Genomic DNA, 15,398 nt, shown 5'->3' with positions numbered 1-15,398 from the left:
ACAACAGAAACTAAAGTACAGGGTGTCACATCATGGAACAAAACTCCAGGAGCTCCAATACCTAGGCTGGCAAAGCAAAGGAATCTGGTGCAGCAGGAAGCAGAATGGGACCCCAAGACTCAATGTCCAGACTAATCCAAAATAATAGTCTAAGGGAATATAAGCATGCAAAGCAAGGAAGGAGCCTAGAGTAGGTCAGGAATAGATCGGTTGAAAAACAGGCATTGTTCTGAACGCAGCCGTCTAGGGACTCGGCAAACTTCCTTCAGGAAGGAATTCCATTGTCACGGAACCTCTTCTGACTTGCACCTTTGCAATGGCTGCCTGGCTGGGGAATCAATTGGCTATGGTGGTTCACATATAGCCTTTACAGTGGGCTCAGGCACATTCGTGGGGCAGTGTGGAGGAGCAGGGGGGTAAGTTGCACAAGCACTGCCTGTGCCATACCTGTTCTGTGAATAAATGGAAGACATGGCATTTCAGACTGGCAATCTACAACTCTATGAAAATCACTTCAGCCCTGATCCTGCAAGCTGCTAGGTGTGGCCAGATCTTGTGCCCACACAGAAATCTCTTTGAAGATGATGCTGGTGGTAGAGCAGTTTGTAGGACTGGAGCCTACATTTTCTTAGGGCTTGGCCCTGCATGCTTTGCTCACTCATAGCCCCCTTGTTTTGGTGTGCAAGGCATGGATTGTGTTATTTTTTAATAATAAGTTCACATCAGCTCTGTTATTGGAAACCTCAAGCACAATGCAGCAAACACAAAGCATGTTTTGCTCATATCATCAGCAACGTGATTCTCCAACGTCTGAAATATATTTTATGCCCACAGTAAAGAAAAAAAAGAAAGAAATTGTACAAATAAAACGTACTTTTTAATAGGCGTGGCATATAAAGAAAGAGGGCCTGCCAAGGACATTAATGCCAATGTTGCATTTTTAGATGGAGTAATTAAAACATGAAATAAAAATATATGCAAAATATATTTGCCATCTCATGTCATGCACCTTATACTTTTGAAAAACTGCCCCTGTATTTAGTATGGATAAATAGGTCTGTCTGTGTCCCGTGTTGTTACAAGAAGGAAACTACATATCTGATCAGGAATCTGTTATAACAGCCAGGTTAGGATCCATTAAATAACAATTCCGAAAACGTAACAAAAATCTGATTATACAGGAAATAAAGAGGCTTTGAGGATTTTATGTATTTATATCTGATTTGTTTAGAAGTGTCTCTTCGGTTGTAGATTGGGTGCAACTCATTGTGTTGCTGATGACTTGTTCTCTGGCCTTTAGCCTTACACAATGGGTATGTGGGCATCTGGTATGATTACATACCTAATTGCACTTTATTGTTGAATGGTGAGGAACAGCTCAAGATCTAAAAATAGGGTCTGCGTGGGACTTGAGTGGTGCACAGATATTGTGCTGGGTCTCTGCACAAGGGTGAATTCCACCTGTAGTCAATTAAGTAAGGGCGAGTTACAAGAAATGTCGTTCAGCATATCAGGACAGCACGTCAGAAGGGAAACCTTGCCGTGTAGACAGAAGTACTGATGAGGCTTAAAAACAACTCAACCCAAGAGACTGGCACAAAAAAAAAGATTTATAGAAGACAAGCCACCTCTCTCGTTTTAATGGGAATAATATGCAGTATCTGCACAGTCTGTTTCATAAATGAGTTTCCCAGCACCTTTAAGAGGTTACAAACAGTGAGCCCTAAAAAGAGAGCACGTTGTGTTAGAGGGCAGAGAGGAGTATCTGACAGTGCTGCAAGCCTGACTTAGGAGGAGACAACACCACTGACTTAGTTGTGAAAGGTGGTTTCCTTTAGAAATGAACACAGCTCCCAGCTGCTTTGTTATTCCAGCATGTTAAGAGTAGTCTGAGCTAGCAAACTGGGAGAGAGAGACTTTAAAAATATAGATATACATGTTACATTCTTGGATCCCAATAAACAACATCCGGGTTGTGTTCTGCCATGAAAAACCGAGGGTTGGAATCAATGGGAATATATCCTGAAATTTCATCAAGATAATTATAAGCATAATTTGGCCTAGTGCATCAATATCTTTGTCTTTATTCAGTTTAGTTGAGCCGCTTTTCATTGCTAATTATTTGCTGTGTTAACCCTTTGCTTCTGTTAGTTATGTGTTCTGCCAGCTCAGCTAATGTGATAGTGGAGTGCTCCAACGCACAACAGAAAGCCACATTTTTATCATATTCACATAGAATGAATGGTTATTGGATTTGTGCGGTCAGTAGGTCAGCCGTGTAGGAGTCCTCCTTGAACGTCACCAGCACTGCGGCTGGTAGAAATTGTGCTGAATATTTCTCTTTCCAAATTGCCCTGCATTAAAAAAATCTAGTTTTGCACAGTGGAGTCAGTGTTTAAACAAATCCAAATTGTTACAAACAGTAGATATTTTGTGGGACATTTTTTAGAACATCCTATTTAAGAAGAATTCTGCTCATTACATTTTCTATGTTGTTTTTCCTTTTTTCTTATATACCGTTGGAAACATTTGTATGAAAACCCCATGCCCCAGTTCGCTCTAAAGGATATAAAGAATTTCCTATACCTCATAGAAAATTCTGTGAACCATTCCATGTAAGGAAGAAAGCTGTTTGTATACTGCTTATTTTCTGAGGACATTTGTATGACAGACAGCTGTTTCTGCTTTCACTTTAATGGAGTTACTTTCTGGTTTACACCAGTGTAAATCAGAAGAGAATCAGGTCCAACGTCTTTATTGCATAATAGTTTATTTACTCTTGATGCTAATTTTCAGCTTGGTTTTGTAATGCTCCATTACTGATATCATGGTATGCTACAGAGGAAATAATTGTGTCACTATTATAATCTGTTGGGAAATAGGCCTCAAGAGTAGGTGCACTCTGAGGCAACCAAGATTTCGTTTCAAACAGAATGTCCTCTGAAAAGATATAAGCAGATTTATTTCTTATGTGTTCCCGACTGAGAGTGGGGAGTGGGGAAGGTTTGTGTTATTAATCTTATGAAGAGATTAATAAAATGGTTCGGCTCTACTAGTGTTACCTTGAGACCAGAGTTGCCTCTTCCTGCCGAAGAGGATGTGCCAGGTTCTTTGCTGAGAGAATTATAGCAGCAGGGAATTTGGTCTATGTGTCATGTGGGTCAAGATAAGTATAATTAGTAGAACTCTGTTGGATGCACTCAGCCAGCAGGCACCACAGTGGTCATGTTTGGCGAAAGCATGAGAGCAAAGGTAGGTTGCAGAGGCAGCATTGCCTAGTGGATAGAACACTGAACTGGCACTCAGAAGACCTGGACGCCATTTCCAGATTTGTCACTGGATTGTCAAGTAACCTTGGGCAAGTCACTGCCCCTCTCAGTGCCCCAGTTTCCCCCCATATCGCTGAGGAGACACTGAAACAGTCTGAAAGTTTCTAGAACCGTTCAGCATCCTGCCTGATTGCAAGAATGCAGCAAAGAGATGGAACAGCTTGTCATCAGTCCAAACTATTTGTTATTTTTCCACATCTAAGCTCAGGCTTTGGTTAGGGATCTGGAACTTGGCTGTCAGTACCCGTCCAAGAATCAAGATGTGGAGACTCAACTTCCTGTTGAAGTGCTGCCTTTGGAGAAGTGGATGTTTGTTAATGGTGCCAGTGCCATTATCATCTGATAGTTCAACACAGATATATCATCTCACTGTCGGTCAGAGTGGCCTCCAGTGAGCTGAGGGGCTCATCTAAGGGGTTATAGTTTGCACACATTTCCATCCTGTGACAGTATATGCCAGTGGAATTACAGTATGGTTTTGTGCTACTCTAGGAGTTGGAATCAGCAGTTTTTCCCTCTGACACATTTTCAGAATTTTGGGAAGGTATTAGACAAATTGATAGAATTGAAGAATAAATACCAGAAACCCTGGAAATACTTGAAATGATTGCTTCACTATTGTAGCTCTACCAAGGCTTAGTAAATTAGTGTAGCAAAACAAGGTTGCCTGGTTGTTTTCCCCAGGATCTAAAGTCCCCCAGAACTCAATGCTTGTCTAATCTTTTCTTTTCAAGTGTGTCTATTAGTATTTCTAGTTTCTTTTTTCTTTTTATTGTCAGACAACAGCATATACTGGGGGAAAAAAAATCACAGTTGTATGTCTCTGTATCTTTCATTTCAATTCTGTTTTGAAACACTGTGTTCCAAAACAGCCTTTAATTATTTTGTCTGATCCATTTTCTTTGGTCACCTCTTAGAAGCCACTTCAGAGTGTTATTGTCATAATGAATGTAGCCAGAAAGCTGTCACAGGTAACAAGTTAAATTTAAATCCTGATCAACCAGGGAAGAGGAGCAACAGTTCCAATTACCCCAGTTACGAGAAACTGATGACAGTACAGAATCAGAACTCTTTTATTTGTTTTTCTTGCAACGTGAATTTTGCATAGGTGTTCGTTCCCCTGCCCCATACAGTCCTACTCATACTATCTGAAATATCTCCATTGATGACATACAACTGAATACTGATGCTACAAGTTAGATCGGTGTTAGACCCCACAGAATAGAGTGAGCAGGACATCAGCTCTTTTTAATGGGGTATCTGTCTCAGTCATCCTGGAATGGAGCTAGATGAAGAAGGCAGATACCCAGGAAAAAGAGGAGAGGAGAACAAGCAGAAAAATTGTGAACCAAGAAGGAAGTGGGAGAGATCACTAGAGGGAGGAGGGCAGGCGAGAGACAAGAGCTAATGGGAACAGGGAGAGAACACCATACAAGAAGGGGCAGTACTGTGGAATTTGCTAATAAAAATGGTTTTACAAAATGTCAATAAGAGGAAAGAAGAGAGACGGAGGACAGGAACAGTGGAGAAAACAATAGATGGAAATGAAAGGAAAGATACAGGGAAGCTGAAGGAGAGAATGAAATAATGATTAAAAAAAAAAGTTGGAGCCTCTGTGCTCCATTTCATTTGGATTAGTGGCGTTCATTTTAATCCTACATTTTTTTTGCCTTGCATTTCAATATATCTCTCTGGAAAGCATCCCACAGTTCTGCTGGGGCCAGGAGGAGAAGCACTGGGGTAATATTCCTGAGGAGACTTGTGTCAAATTGCTGCTTGCTGTTGGTTGTGGTGCTAGGTTAGTGGGCCATGTGCTTTTTGGAATTGTGTGTCTCAGTGACGGGTGAATGTCTTTCGGAATGCCAGCCCTTATAGTGAAAAGAGAGAGACTGAGAGCCTCCTGTCCCTGCTGCTGCCCGATGGAGGGAGATCTCCACTTTGGCCAGCCCTAGAAGCCTTCTGTGATTGGTAAGAGGCCGGTTACAGCTGCAGGAATCTGCAAATGGCAGGCAGATGGTTTTAAGGCTCCGACATGTAAACTCCGTAATGATGACTACTTTTTGTGCTAAACAACCACAGAGATGATGAAGCACTGTTTGGTTTTCAGATATCGTTGACGTTCACACGGCATAATTGAATCTGTAACATTTGACTGAAAAAGTTAAATTCAGCCTTTTAAAAATTAAATCAGTTGTTTAGCTGTCAACCACAGTCATTCCCTCCTGTTGCCTCAAGAAGAATGAAATATATAAAACCTATTGCTGGAGAATGCCATCAACTCTCTTATTTATTGCAGCACCACTCTGTGCTTGAAAGCTCTGCACCCGGAATTTGAGGGCAAGCTCACAAAATACATTATTTACATGTTTGCAGTGTTGTAGCTGTGTTGGTCCCAGGATATTAGAGAGACGAGGTGGGTGAGGACCTGAAGAACTGCTCTGAGTAAGCTCAAAAGCTTGTCTCTTTCACCAACAGAATTTGTCCAATACCAGATATTACCTTGCCCACCTTGTCGTTCTATTATTCAAATGGGCACATTGTAATAAATGAAATCTCTTCCTCCAGTGTATATTTGAGAATGCTAATGCTTCTGTAACCTGCCAAATACTACCTAAGGTCCTGATCCTGCAAAGGCTTAAATAGGAGCTTAGCCTTACACACTGTGACTAGTGCCATTGAAGTCAAGGAACTACTCACAATGCAGACGGTTAATTTTTGCAGGGTTGGGCCCTAAGGTAAACTTTATCATGAGTTCAGTGAAACTAACTCAAGTCTGTTCCAATGTTGGACTCTGGGGCCGTCAAGCCCTTGCAGCGCACAGAAACAGACCAAATGGCCAATGATTGCTACGGCCGACCGTTCAGCTAAGCGTTGAAGAAGAATAGAACTAATCAGGTGCTTAAAATTAAGCACATGTATAAGCATTTGGACGCTCAGGGTGTAAAATCCCAACCAGAAGATGTTTGTAGGAACATCCTTATTTGACCTAGTGTTCCATTAACAGGAAACAGTAATTTTCAAGTTGATATTATACTTTGCCCTTGTGCGTTATATTAATTGCTGATTTGCAGAAGACAAGTACATATACAGTTCTGCAGTCAAAGGCCCACAGATCCAGATGCTTCCTGAATTCAGACATGCAGAGATGTTTTTTTATTGCTGCGAAGCAAACGGATGTTCTTCATTTTTTGGGCAAGGTAGGGAGGATTTTGCCAGAATATTGCCAGTAGCATGAAACAGCATTTCTGCTATTCATTGAGTTACTGAGTCCCTTTATCCTATTAAGACTGTCATGCCCCAGATCCCTTTTTGTAACCCTTGACATTACTTTAAACACTCTGAAGACTGATGGGTCTGAAATGCAATTTATCCTTAAAAATGCTATGTCTGTTTTTTAAACTTTCCTGCTGATATTGAGGAGAGACGACTCGGGCAGGGTGACCTTCTTCCCCTCTGAGGACTGCAAGACTGATCAAATCCACATTTCTCTGCTGGGTAATTTACCAGCACATACCTTGGATGGGGGAAAATAACAAATAGTTTGGACTGATGACAAGCTGTTCCATCTCTTTGCTGCATTCTTGCAATCAGGCAGGATGCTGAATGGTTCTAGAAACTTTCAGAGAGTTTCAGGAGAGGCTATTTAGTTGGCTATCAACAAATCTTGCTTCCTCTGATTATTAATACAGTTAAAGTAAAAGATTTTTGAGTGTTAGTCTGTATCAGCAAAACCAACGAGGAGTCCTTGTGACACCTTAGAGACTAACACATTTATTTGGGCATAAGCTTTCATGGGCTAGAACCCATTTCATCTGATGCATGAAATGGAAAATACAGGAGCAGCTATAAATGCATGAAAGGATTGGAGTTACCTCACCAAGTGGGAGCTCAGTCTAACAAGACAATTCACTTAACAGCAGGATACCAAGGGAGGAAAGCTAACTTTTGAAGTGGTAATGAGAGTGGTCCGTTTCAGACAGTTGACAAGAAGGTGTGAGTAACAGTAAGGGAAAATTAGTATTGGGGAAAATAGGTTTAGCTTTTATAATGACCCAACCACTCCCAGTCTTTATTCAGGCCTAATCTGATGGTGTCCAGTTTGCAAATTAATTCCAGTTCTGCAGTTTCACATTGGAGTCTGTTTTTGAAGTTTTTTTGTTGAAGAATTGCCACTTTTAGGTCTGTTATTGAGTGACGAGAGAGACCGAAGTGTTCTCCAACTGGTTTTTGAATGTTATGATTCCTGACGTCAGATTTGTGTCCATTTATTCTTTTGCATAGAGACTGGTTTGTTGTTCTATCTGTAACTATTTAAAACACGCTTATATGCAAACCTACTGCTGCCAGCCATTAAGAGTGTCCACAACCTCTATGACCACTATGCTTAAGTTTTCTGAGTACTATATTTAGCTCCATCTTACAACAAGACAACGAGCACTTAGGACTAAATGTGGCTCTGAAGTGCTTAATCCAGTTAAGAATATTTTGTCTTTAAGTGTATCCCTTATGGTAGATCTTTTTACAGCTCACCATTCTGCTGCATCATGCAAAAAGCTTTTGTGTGTGTTGGTTAACATTCATTCTTCGATAGCCTTTACTGTTAAGACATTTGTATTGATTTTTAGACTCTTATTTTCTTTCGCTGTTTGCTGTCCAAGTCTCTTATTGATTCAAACGATCTCTCACCATCGTTGACTGTATCCCATAAGGATAGGCACATGGATCCCTAACTCTGCAGACCCTTGGTGCTTGTAATTTCATTTATGCGTGTGCAAGGTGATGTACAAACCTAACTTGATAGATTTGTCACCTCTACTTTGGAGTGGTATAGATCGGAGTGCACGATTCCTAATTCAGGCTTGATAGGTGTTAACAGACAGTTGTATAAAGTATCTGTGGGTAGAGAACTGCACTTGGACTGGGAATTCTGGGAATGGGGGACGGGATGATCACTTGATCATTACCTGTTCTGTTCATTCCCTCTGGGGCACCTGGCATTGGCCGCTGTCAGAAGGCAGGATACTGGGCTAGATGGACCTTTTGGTCCGATCTGGTACAGCGATGCTTATGTTCTTATGACTCAGGAGAAGTGGGGTCTATTCTCTGCCACTGGCCTGCTGGATGACCTTGAGCAAGTAATCTCTCGCCCTGTGCCTCAGTTTCCCCATCTATAACATGGGGATAATGATACTTATCTCCTTTTTAACGTGCATTGAGATCTACTGATGAAAAGTGTGGTCTCAGCCCAAAGTTACATTTTTTGGAAATTTTGAGTAAAATCCACCATCACCCTATTCTGACCCCGGTTTTTTGTCCCCCAAAGTTATTCAAAGGGAATAAAAACTTTTCTCGCTATTAAAAATAATATTCACATATAGCTCCAAAATGCTTGAACTTGAGAATTTCTGGGTGGCTCAGATTTCTGGAGGACTAGGCTCTAAGCCAGTTTGCAAAATTAAAATGAATGGAGTTACAAGCAATTTCAGCTAAGAGTAGAAGTACAGTACTATTTATAGATCAGCGGGAAAACGTAAATACATCGTGGCCTCATTCTCCTCTCATGCCAGGATAAAGCAGGAATAATTCCGTTGAAGTAAAAGCAGTTACATTGGTGTAAAGATGATGTAAGCGAAGATAAGGAGTGTCAGACCCACGGTACTGATGCTTGTTATGTAGGTGGTGCTTTCAGCTGCAGTTTCTCTGTCATTTCATCATAAACATATGAGATGCATAAAGTTTTGTCTGTGTGAATCCGGAAGTATGTGTTCCCAACTGGAAATAGAAATGAAACTAGCCTTCATAAAATTATTAAAGCACTTCATACTGAAAGAATGCCACATAAGCCTTGAATGGTTTTCTCGTGATTTCCTATTCTTCAGGAGGTCTTTGAGTCCTCTTGAGATGTATCCACACTATTACAAGTTCACTGAGCTAAATTCTCAGTGCAAACCTAGTGACATAAGTGAATTTGGCACTAATGAACTGGAACTTGGCCTATTGCCTCAATTTACTCATAGACATCCCCCCCCCCACATTCAATGCATGCCCACAATATCTTAATATCATTGGCTTTCTGTCTGTGTCACTCATGGTATTCAGCAGCGGCCCCATATTTTCAATTCCCAAATCTTTCTCGTCTGCGTTTCTCAAGGTACTTGCTTAATACCTGCCTAGAGCAGCAGCCACCTCAGCACTCGGACCAGCCTCATAGTTGTGTCTCCTCGTCAAAATGCTTTTAATTAATACGAAACAGGAACAAACTGTTAGTTTTTTCACATACCCAACATATAGGCATTGTCATTCATTCACCTTCCTTTTTTGCCAATTTATACTGAATTGGTAATGTCAGGAGCTTGTTACTGTGTCTCAAATCAGTTCTCCGGGCTCAGTGATAATAAGAACAACAGTAACAACCATGAGGCTATTGCACAGAGCTGTCAATTTGAACAGCATGGCTGGATTAAATGTTCTTTACATTTGGTAAGCCAGCAAATGATCATTGTTGTTGATGATGACCCTGAAATTATCGAGAGTTCAGCTGTACTCATAGGTGTTTTTTTTTTCATGAGAACATGTGTCCTTTGAAACAAGAAAAGTCTCAGCCCCTAGTACTCCAGAGATATTAGTGCTCCTGTTGTGGGGATGATCAGTGCGCTCTCAGAAAGAAGAGAGAATATGACGAAATTGGGTAATTGAGAAATGATGTGCCTTGCAGATGGACAATGAGATGATGTGGAGAAAAGAAAAGGGTCTTGGAGAATTAAAGTAATTAAAATCTTTGACTTAAAAGGGAGCCCAAAGAGCTCATTAGCATTTATCTCAAAAGCAATTGGAGAGGTGATAATATAATGTAAAAGGAATAGAAAGCAATACTGGAGGGGTCCAATTCCATCTTTGGATGATTATTTATCGCTCGCATTTACTTCAGTGGAAGATGAACACAGAGATCCAAGAGCAGAGTTTTGGCCAGAAGAATGAGTATAGCAGATATAAAATATACTCAGAGTCGTGACTCTGTCACAAGAACACACCATAAACTGTCTTGAACTTCACTGTTTTGGTGCAACTTTTTCCCATCCTGTGGTCAGACAGTTTAGCTGAAAACCAGTCCAAACAGATTCCTGAGGAACCCCTGCCCATGACCTCTGGGGAGCGCCTTTTCGGTCCCTCTCCTTCCCACCTCCCACATCTTCCTATACAGTTACAAATACAGATGTGTCTCTGGCCAGTAAGAGAAGAAGAAATCCTCTTTTGGGGTCTGTGTTTATGCTGTTTTACTGGTCAACAGGTAGGAAACAACTGTCCCCTTTTTACATGTCCAAACTCTCCTGGAACCCACATGGGAGCCGGTGAAGAACCAAGAGCTCCTGTGCTGCTTCCAACCCACCTTTGCAATAATTTACCTGAGCTGTAGTCATGTTGCCTAGGTAGAAAAGAGAGATTCATCGGAAGCACCAACTTCCATAAAAAATCTATTGAAACACAGAAAGAAAAGAAAAAGATTAATGAGGCCAAATATTGATTGATTTACATGAAAGGATTCATTGTGTAACCCACACAACTTCTGGGTGTGGTGTTCTGTCTCATCAAGACCATTTAGAGAGAGAGATTAATGAGTCTGCTCTACAGCCTTTGCTAACAGCCATATGGCTTTTAACTCATGCAATCAGGTCTCAGGTTCAAGCCTTCCTGACAACAACCAGAGTCTGTTGGTGTTACAAGTGGGCACTTGTAAGGCCACTGGCAGGAGTGCCACCAGCTTTTTTGGTGCCCTAGGCGGCGGAAGGTCCCACCCCTGAAATGGTGCCCCCGACAGAGGCGGTGGAAGGTTCCACCCCTGAAATGCTGCTGAGGACCAGGGTGGCCAAAGATCCAGCTGCTGCGGTCGCCATCCCCCAAATGTTAGCGCCCTAGGTGACCACCTAAGTCACCTAATGGGTTGCGCCAGCCCTGGCCACCGGACCCCAGTTGTCAACAGGAAGGATTGAACTTGGTACCTCTGAATCTTAGTGCATGAGCCTCATCTGCATGAGCTAAAGCCAACTGACTGTTTAGCTAAGAGCAGACTCATTAATCTCTCTCTAAGCGATCTCGGTGCCACTACATGGGACAGAGCACCACACCCAGGAGGTGTGTGGGTTACAATTGCATATAAGTTAATGGTTGAAAGAAAATAGCATAGTAATACTATTACATGATCATGAAACAGAAAAAATGCACGAATTAAAAACTTAAAGCGTGTGTGTGTGCATGCGTACGCTGATGCAAGTGTAATTCCAATAAAAATAGAGGGCAAAAGGAAGATCAGTGGTTTCCAAATCCAAGAAATGCTATTGCAAGAGATGTAGCTGGATGTAAAGATAAAAGTATATTGTAATGTAACATGGTGCTAAACTCTGCAGTGCTTTACTTGCCTTCAAGCCTGAGCCAAAGCCCTTTGGCGCCCATGGAATGACTCTAAATAGCCCAAAGTGAGTGTTTCATGAGCCCAAGTGGCCCATGAGGTTGTATGGAACAAACAGGCCAAGTTCTGCACTGCCTTCCACTCAGGGTAACAGGGCTTAGTGGAGTTGCATGTGGTGTAAATCAGCCCAGAATATGGCCCAAAATCTTTAGCTCCTTGAGGCTTTGCTGAGCTTTGACAGGTTAACAGAGAACATATTCTTAAGTAAGTGTAACAGAGTTTTTTCAGCTTTTAGTAGCTGTTGCTTGATAGTCTGAGTACAGTTGTGGGTTAATTAAAATTTGTTCTCCCTGTAAGGATTAATTTTGCCCATCTCTATTTACGTGGTGATATGAAGTGCTTACCTTCCCCCATCAGTCTGCACTGACGAATCTGAGGAATAGAGCAGGTCATTTCGGATTCGGTTATGTGCACTCAGATCTGGAACCCCGCCCTTCCTTTGATGCGCCCTCACCTTTTGGGTAGAAATGAAACCTTCAGTTCATTTCCTGTGCCCAGTTTGCCCCTTGCGGTGAGGGGTATTCCTGATCAGGAGAGAGAAGGCTAAGCAGAGTTGGAAAACCTCCGGTTTGCCTTTAATTTAGGCATCATCTTTTGAAAAACCAGCCATACACTTTTCCTGTCAGCTGTGGACAGCTCTATTTCGTGTAACTTTTATAGCTATTAAGTCATTTGGGGTTGGAGCTGGCATGCAGCAGCAGGGGAAAATATTTGGATCTGTCCAATCAAGAATGTTCCTGGGGCACTGGGTGTGTTGCCAGAGGCTTGCCAGTGAAAGTGCTCGTTAGCACTATGGACTCTGATTGGCTGCTAAAGTTAATGACAGGCATAGATTCCAGTCAATCTGTGGACTGGTTTTGGAGCTGTCTTAGGCAGGCTGTGACCTGGCAAGGCTGGCTCTGGGAGATTAAGGGTGTGGAATGACTGTGGCTGGGTTGTCTGCCTCTGCCCATTTGACAGATCTGGAATGTGACTGGATCCGGATTGGCCAATCTGAGTCACAGAAAGCAAATTGCCAGTTAAGAAGTTACCCTTGTTGTGTTAAATTTTCCATACTTCGTTGGAATCAAGAGCAGAGTGCTCTTGAGGGGAGTTGTCATTCACTGTTGCCCTTACTTGTGCAGTGAAAGAACTTCAAATAAAATAAAGACTGCAGCTGGCGCAGAGAGGTACCAGTTTCACTTCCCTGCGCCCCAGGAGGCTTCTGAGGTGATATACGAGGAGCCTGATCCAGAGCGCATTGCAAGTGTTTGCATTTACTCAATGGCCTTTGAATCCTTTGGCAGGCTTCATCATGTCCTATTGTGGCCTACTGCCGCTCCCTTCATGGACAGCACTGGCTCCATATTCTCCTCTCCCATCCTTCCGCTGCAAGGGAGGTTTCCACCACTGCAGTTCCATCCTGGTGGATTTACCAGCAACAGGAATTTGTGCTAGCATGGACTGACACGGACCCTATGCTGAAACTGGCTCTCATTTTTTAAGTTTGCAAAATATAAGTTTATTGATTTGCCCACAGGCGCCTTGCACTCAGATGAACATGCAAGTCACTGGGTAGAATTTGCCCTATAGCGTGTTTTATCATTTTTCCATTGCACAGAAGTATTACTGTATATTTTGAGTTGATATCCAAACACCACTTCTAAATGCTGACTATACAGTGTAAAAAGAAAAGCACCATAAAGTAGGAGAGAGTGGGGAAAGGGAAGAGAGAAACTAAATGAATATTCTGGATTTTAATTGTTTTGAGTATTAGAGTCAAGGATTCTGACTTGTCAGCATCAGTGTAACTGGACAGTGTTTCCCGCATGTTAAAGGAGGTAAACCCTACTTTTTCCTTCCAGAACCCTGTGTTGTGTAAACGAGCTGATGGATGAAGATGAGAAGGACAGGGCAAAGAGGTATGGATGGACGTACAGAGCACTGGAAGGAGTGTGCATTAAATCTCTCTCGTTTGTGGAAATGTAACAAGATTTGCTTGCATTGTGACTGGAATGCTTTCTGGGGCCCCAGTTGGCTACTGTGGGTTTCAAAGGCAAAAATCCCATTGAGTTCACTGGAGCAAGATTACATTCTTTATATGTCAGAGTTGGCGCAGGGACAAATACGCAGCCTTTTTCGTCGCCCAGTGGTGCAGCTGACGCCCAAGAAAAGGCTAATCAGCTCTCAGGGATTGCTAGGTTACATTGTCTTGCCCTCGGGATCATTGATCATCCAGTCCCTATTTGTTATGATTCAGTGCTCCTGGTTGGGGTTTTCACTGGTTGGGTTTAAGTATCTTGTTGGAGGATGATTTCTCTGTGAAGCTTAGAGCAGGTTCCAGCTTAATCCTGGGTGTGAATTCATCTCTCTTAATAAAACTATTACCTTTCTAATTGGTCTTTGGACTTTCACTCCAAATACAAATGGACCCGAATGAAAACACTGGGTCTGAGATACACACAACCCCCCAAATCTGGTGTGGGGAGTTTGCTTTCAAATCTGAACCTAGATGGGATTTCTATAAAATACCCATTCCAGATCCCACGAGCAGGAGCACTTGTTGACACGAATAAACTTGTCAAAGATTTTAACTGCAACTAGTGCTGTCAGTGTCCGCCTGCTGAAAAGTAGGGTCATTTGTGATACCAGCATGGAAAGGAACTTTATGGAAGAAATTGCACATGGGCATGCTTCCTGCTTTACTGTTGATTTAACAAAGAGGAAAACTTTATTGAAACCTTCTTAACCATTATTAAGGCAGGTTGGGAGTTGGGGAGTGGTTTCTTTGAGCATCATGTTTCTACTCAGTTCAGATTTTCAAACTATTGCGTGGCCTCAATTTTGTGCAGTTTTTTCACAGCCAAGTTTTTCTGGGCACAAAACTTGTGTATGCATGTTATACTTATATGCAGAAAGCAGGAAATAGGTATCTCACCCATTTGGGCACACACAATGCAAAAAAAAAGTCATGAAGAAACTACTCAGAAAACGATGAGCATACACAGTCGTGACTACAATTTCAGAGGCCAGGTGAAGAGCTCTTTGAAAATAATGCGTCTATTGGAACTGAGTGACATTTTTCACATGAAAGTTTTTTGTCACTGAAAAATACAGATTGGTGACATCAAAATGTTTTGTAAATTCATGTCAATTTCATGGAATTGTTTCAGTCAAAAATTTGGAGAAAGTGAAACATTTCAATTTTTCAGTTTGAAATTACTTTTCAAAATTTCCTTTGATTTTATTTTAAAAAACAATTAATTTTTATTTTTATGTTAAAAAAGGTCAAAATTGAAATGACACATTTTGATTTTGTCACAACAAAAATGTTACTTTTTTCCAACTTTTCGATTTGCTGAAAAATTGAAACAATTGTTGGTTTAACCCAAAGCAATATTTAAAATATTTCTTTTAAATTGGCAGCAAACCAAAAAAAAAAAACAACCCCCACAGCTCGAGCATATACCAAATGACCACCTCTTTTCAAAAAACTCCACACAAAATCAACCAACCGAAACCCTGCCGAAGTAGATAAACGTATTCACTCCAAAGAATATCAGTGGTTTTTCTAACCTCCAGATGTTCCTTGTTCTTTGTGAGCTTGATTCTGCTGTGAGATGCTG

At 41.6% G+C, this 15,398-nt stretch overlaps 1 protein-coding gene across 1 annotated transcript in view; it reads left to right on the top strand.

Moving 5' to 3' along the window:
• Nucleotides 1–15,398, top strand: part of PASD1 (PAS domain containing repressor 1) — an 81,175-nt gene that overhangs the window by 15,241 nt on the left and 50,536 nt on the right. The window contains exon 2 of the mRNA XM_030576103.1: nt 13,638–13,694. Within this exon, the coding sequence (XP_030431963.1) occupies nt 13,663–13,694 (32 nt within the window). The 5' untranslated portion in view covers nt 13,638–13,662. The remainder of the gene's footprint in view (nt 1–13,637; nt 13,695–15,398) is intronic.

The sequence above is a fragment of the Gopherus evgoodei genome, chromosome 9, assembly GCF_007399415.2.
Source record: "Gopherus evgoodei ecotype Sinaloan lineage chromosome 9, rGopEvg1_v1.p, whole genome shotgun sequence".
In the NCBI taxonomy this organism is placed as follows: Eukaryota; Metazoa; Chordata; order Testudines; family Testudinidae; genus Gopherus; species Gopherus evgoodei.
This window is presented reverse-complemented; position numbering and strand designations above follow the sequence as displayed.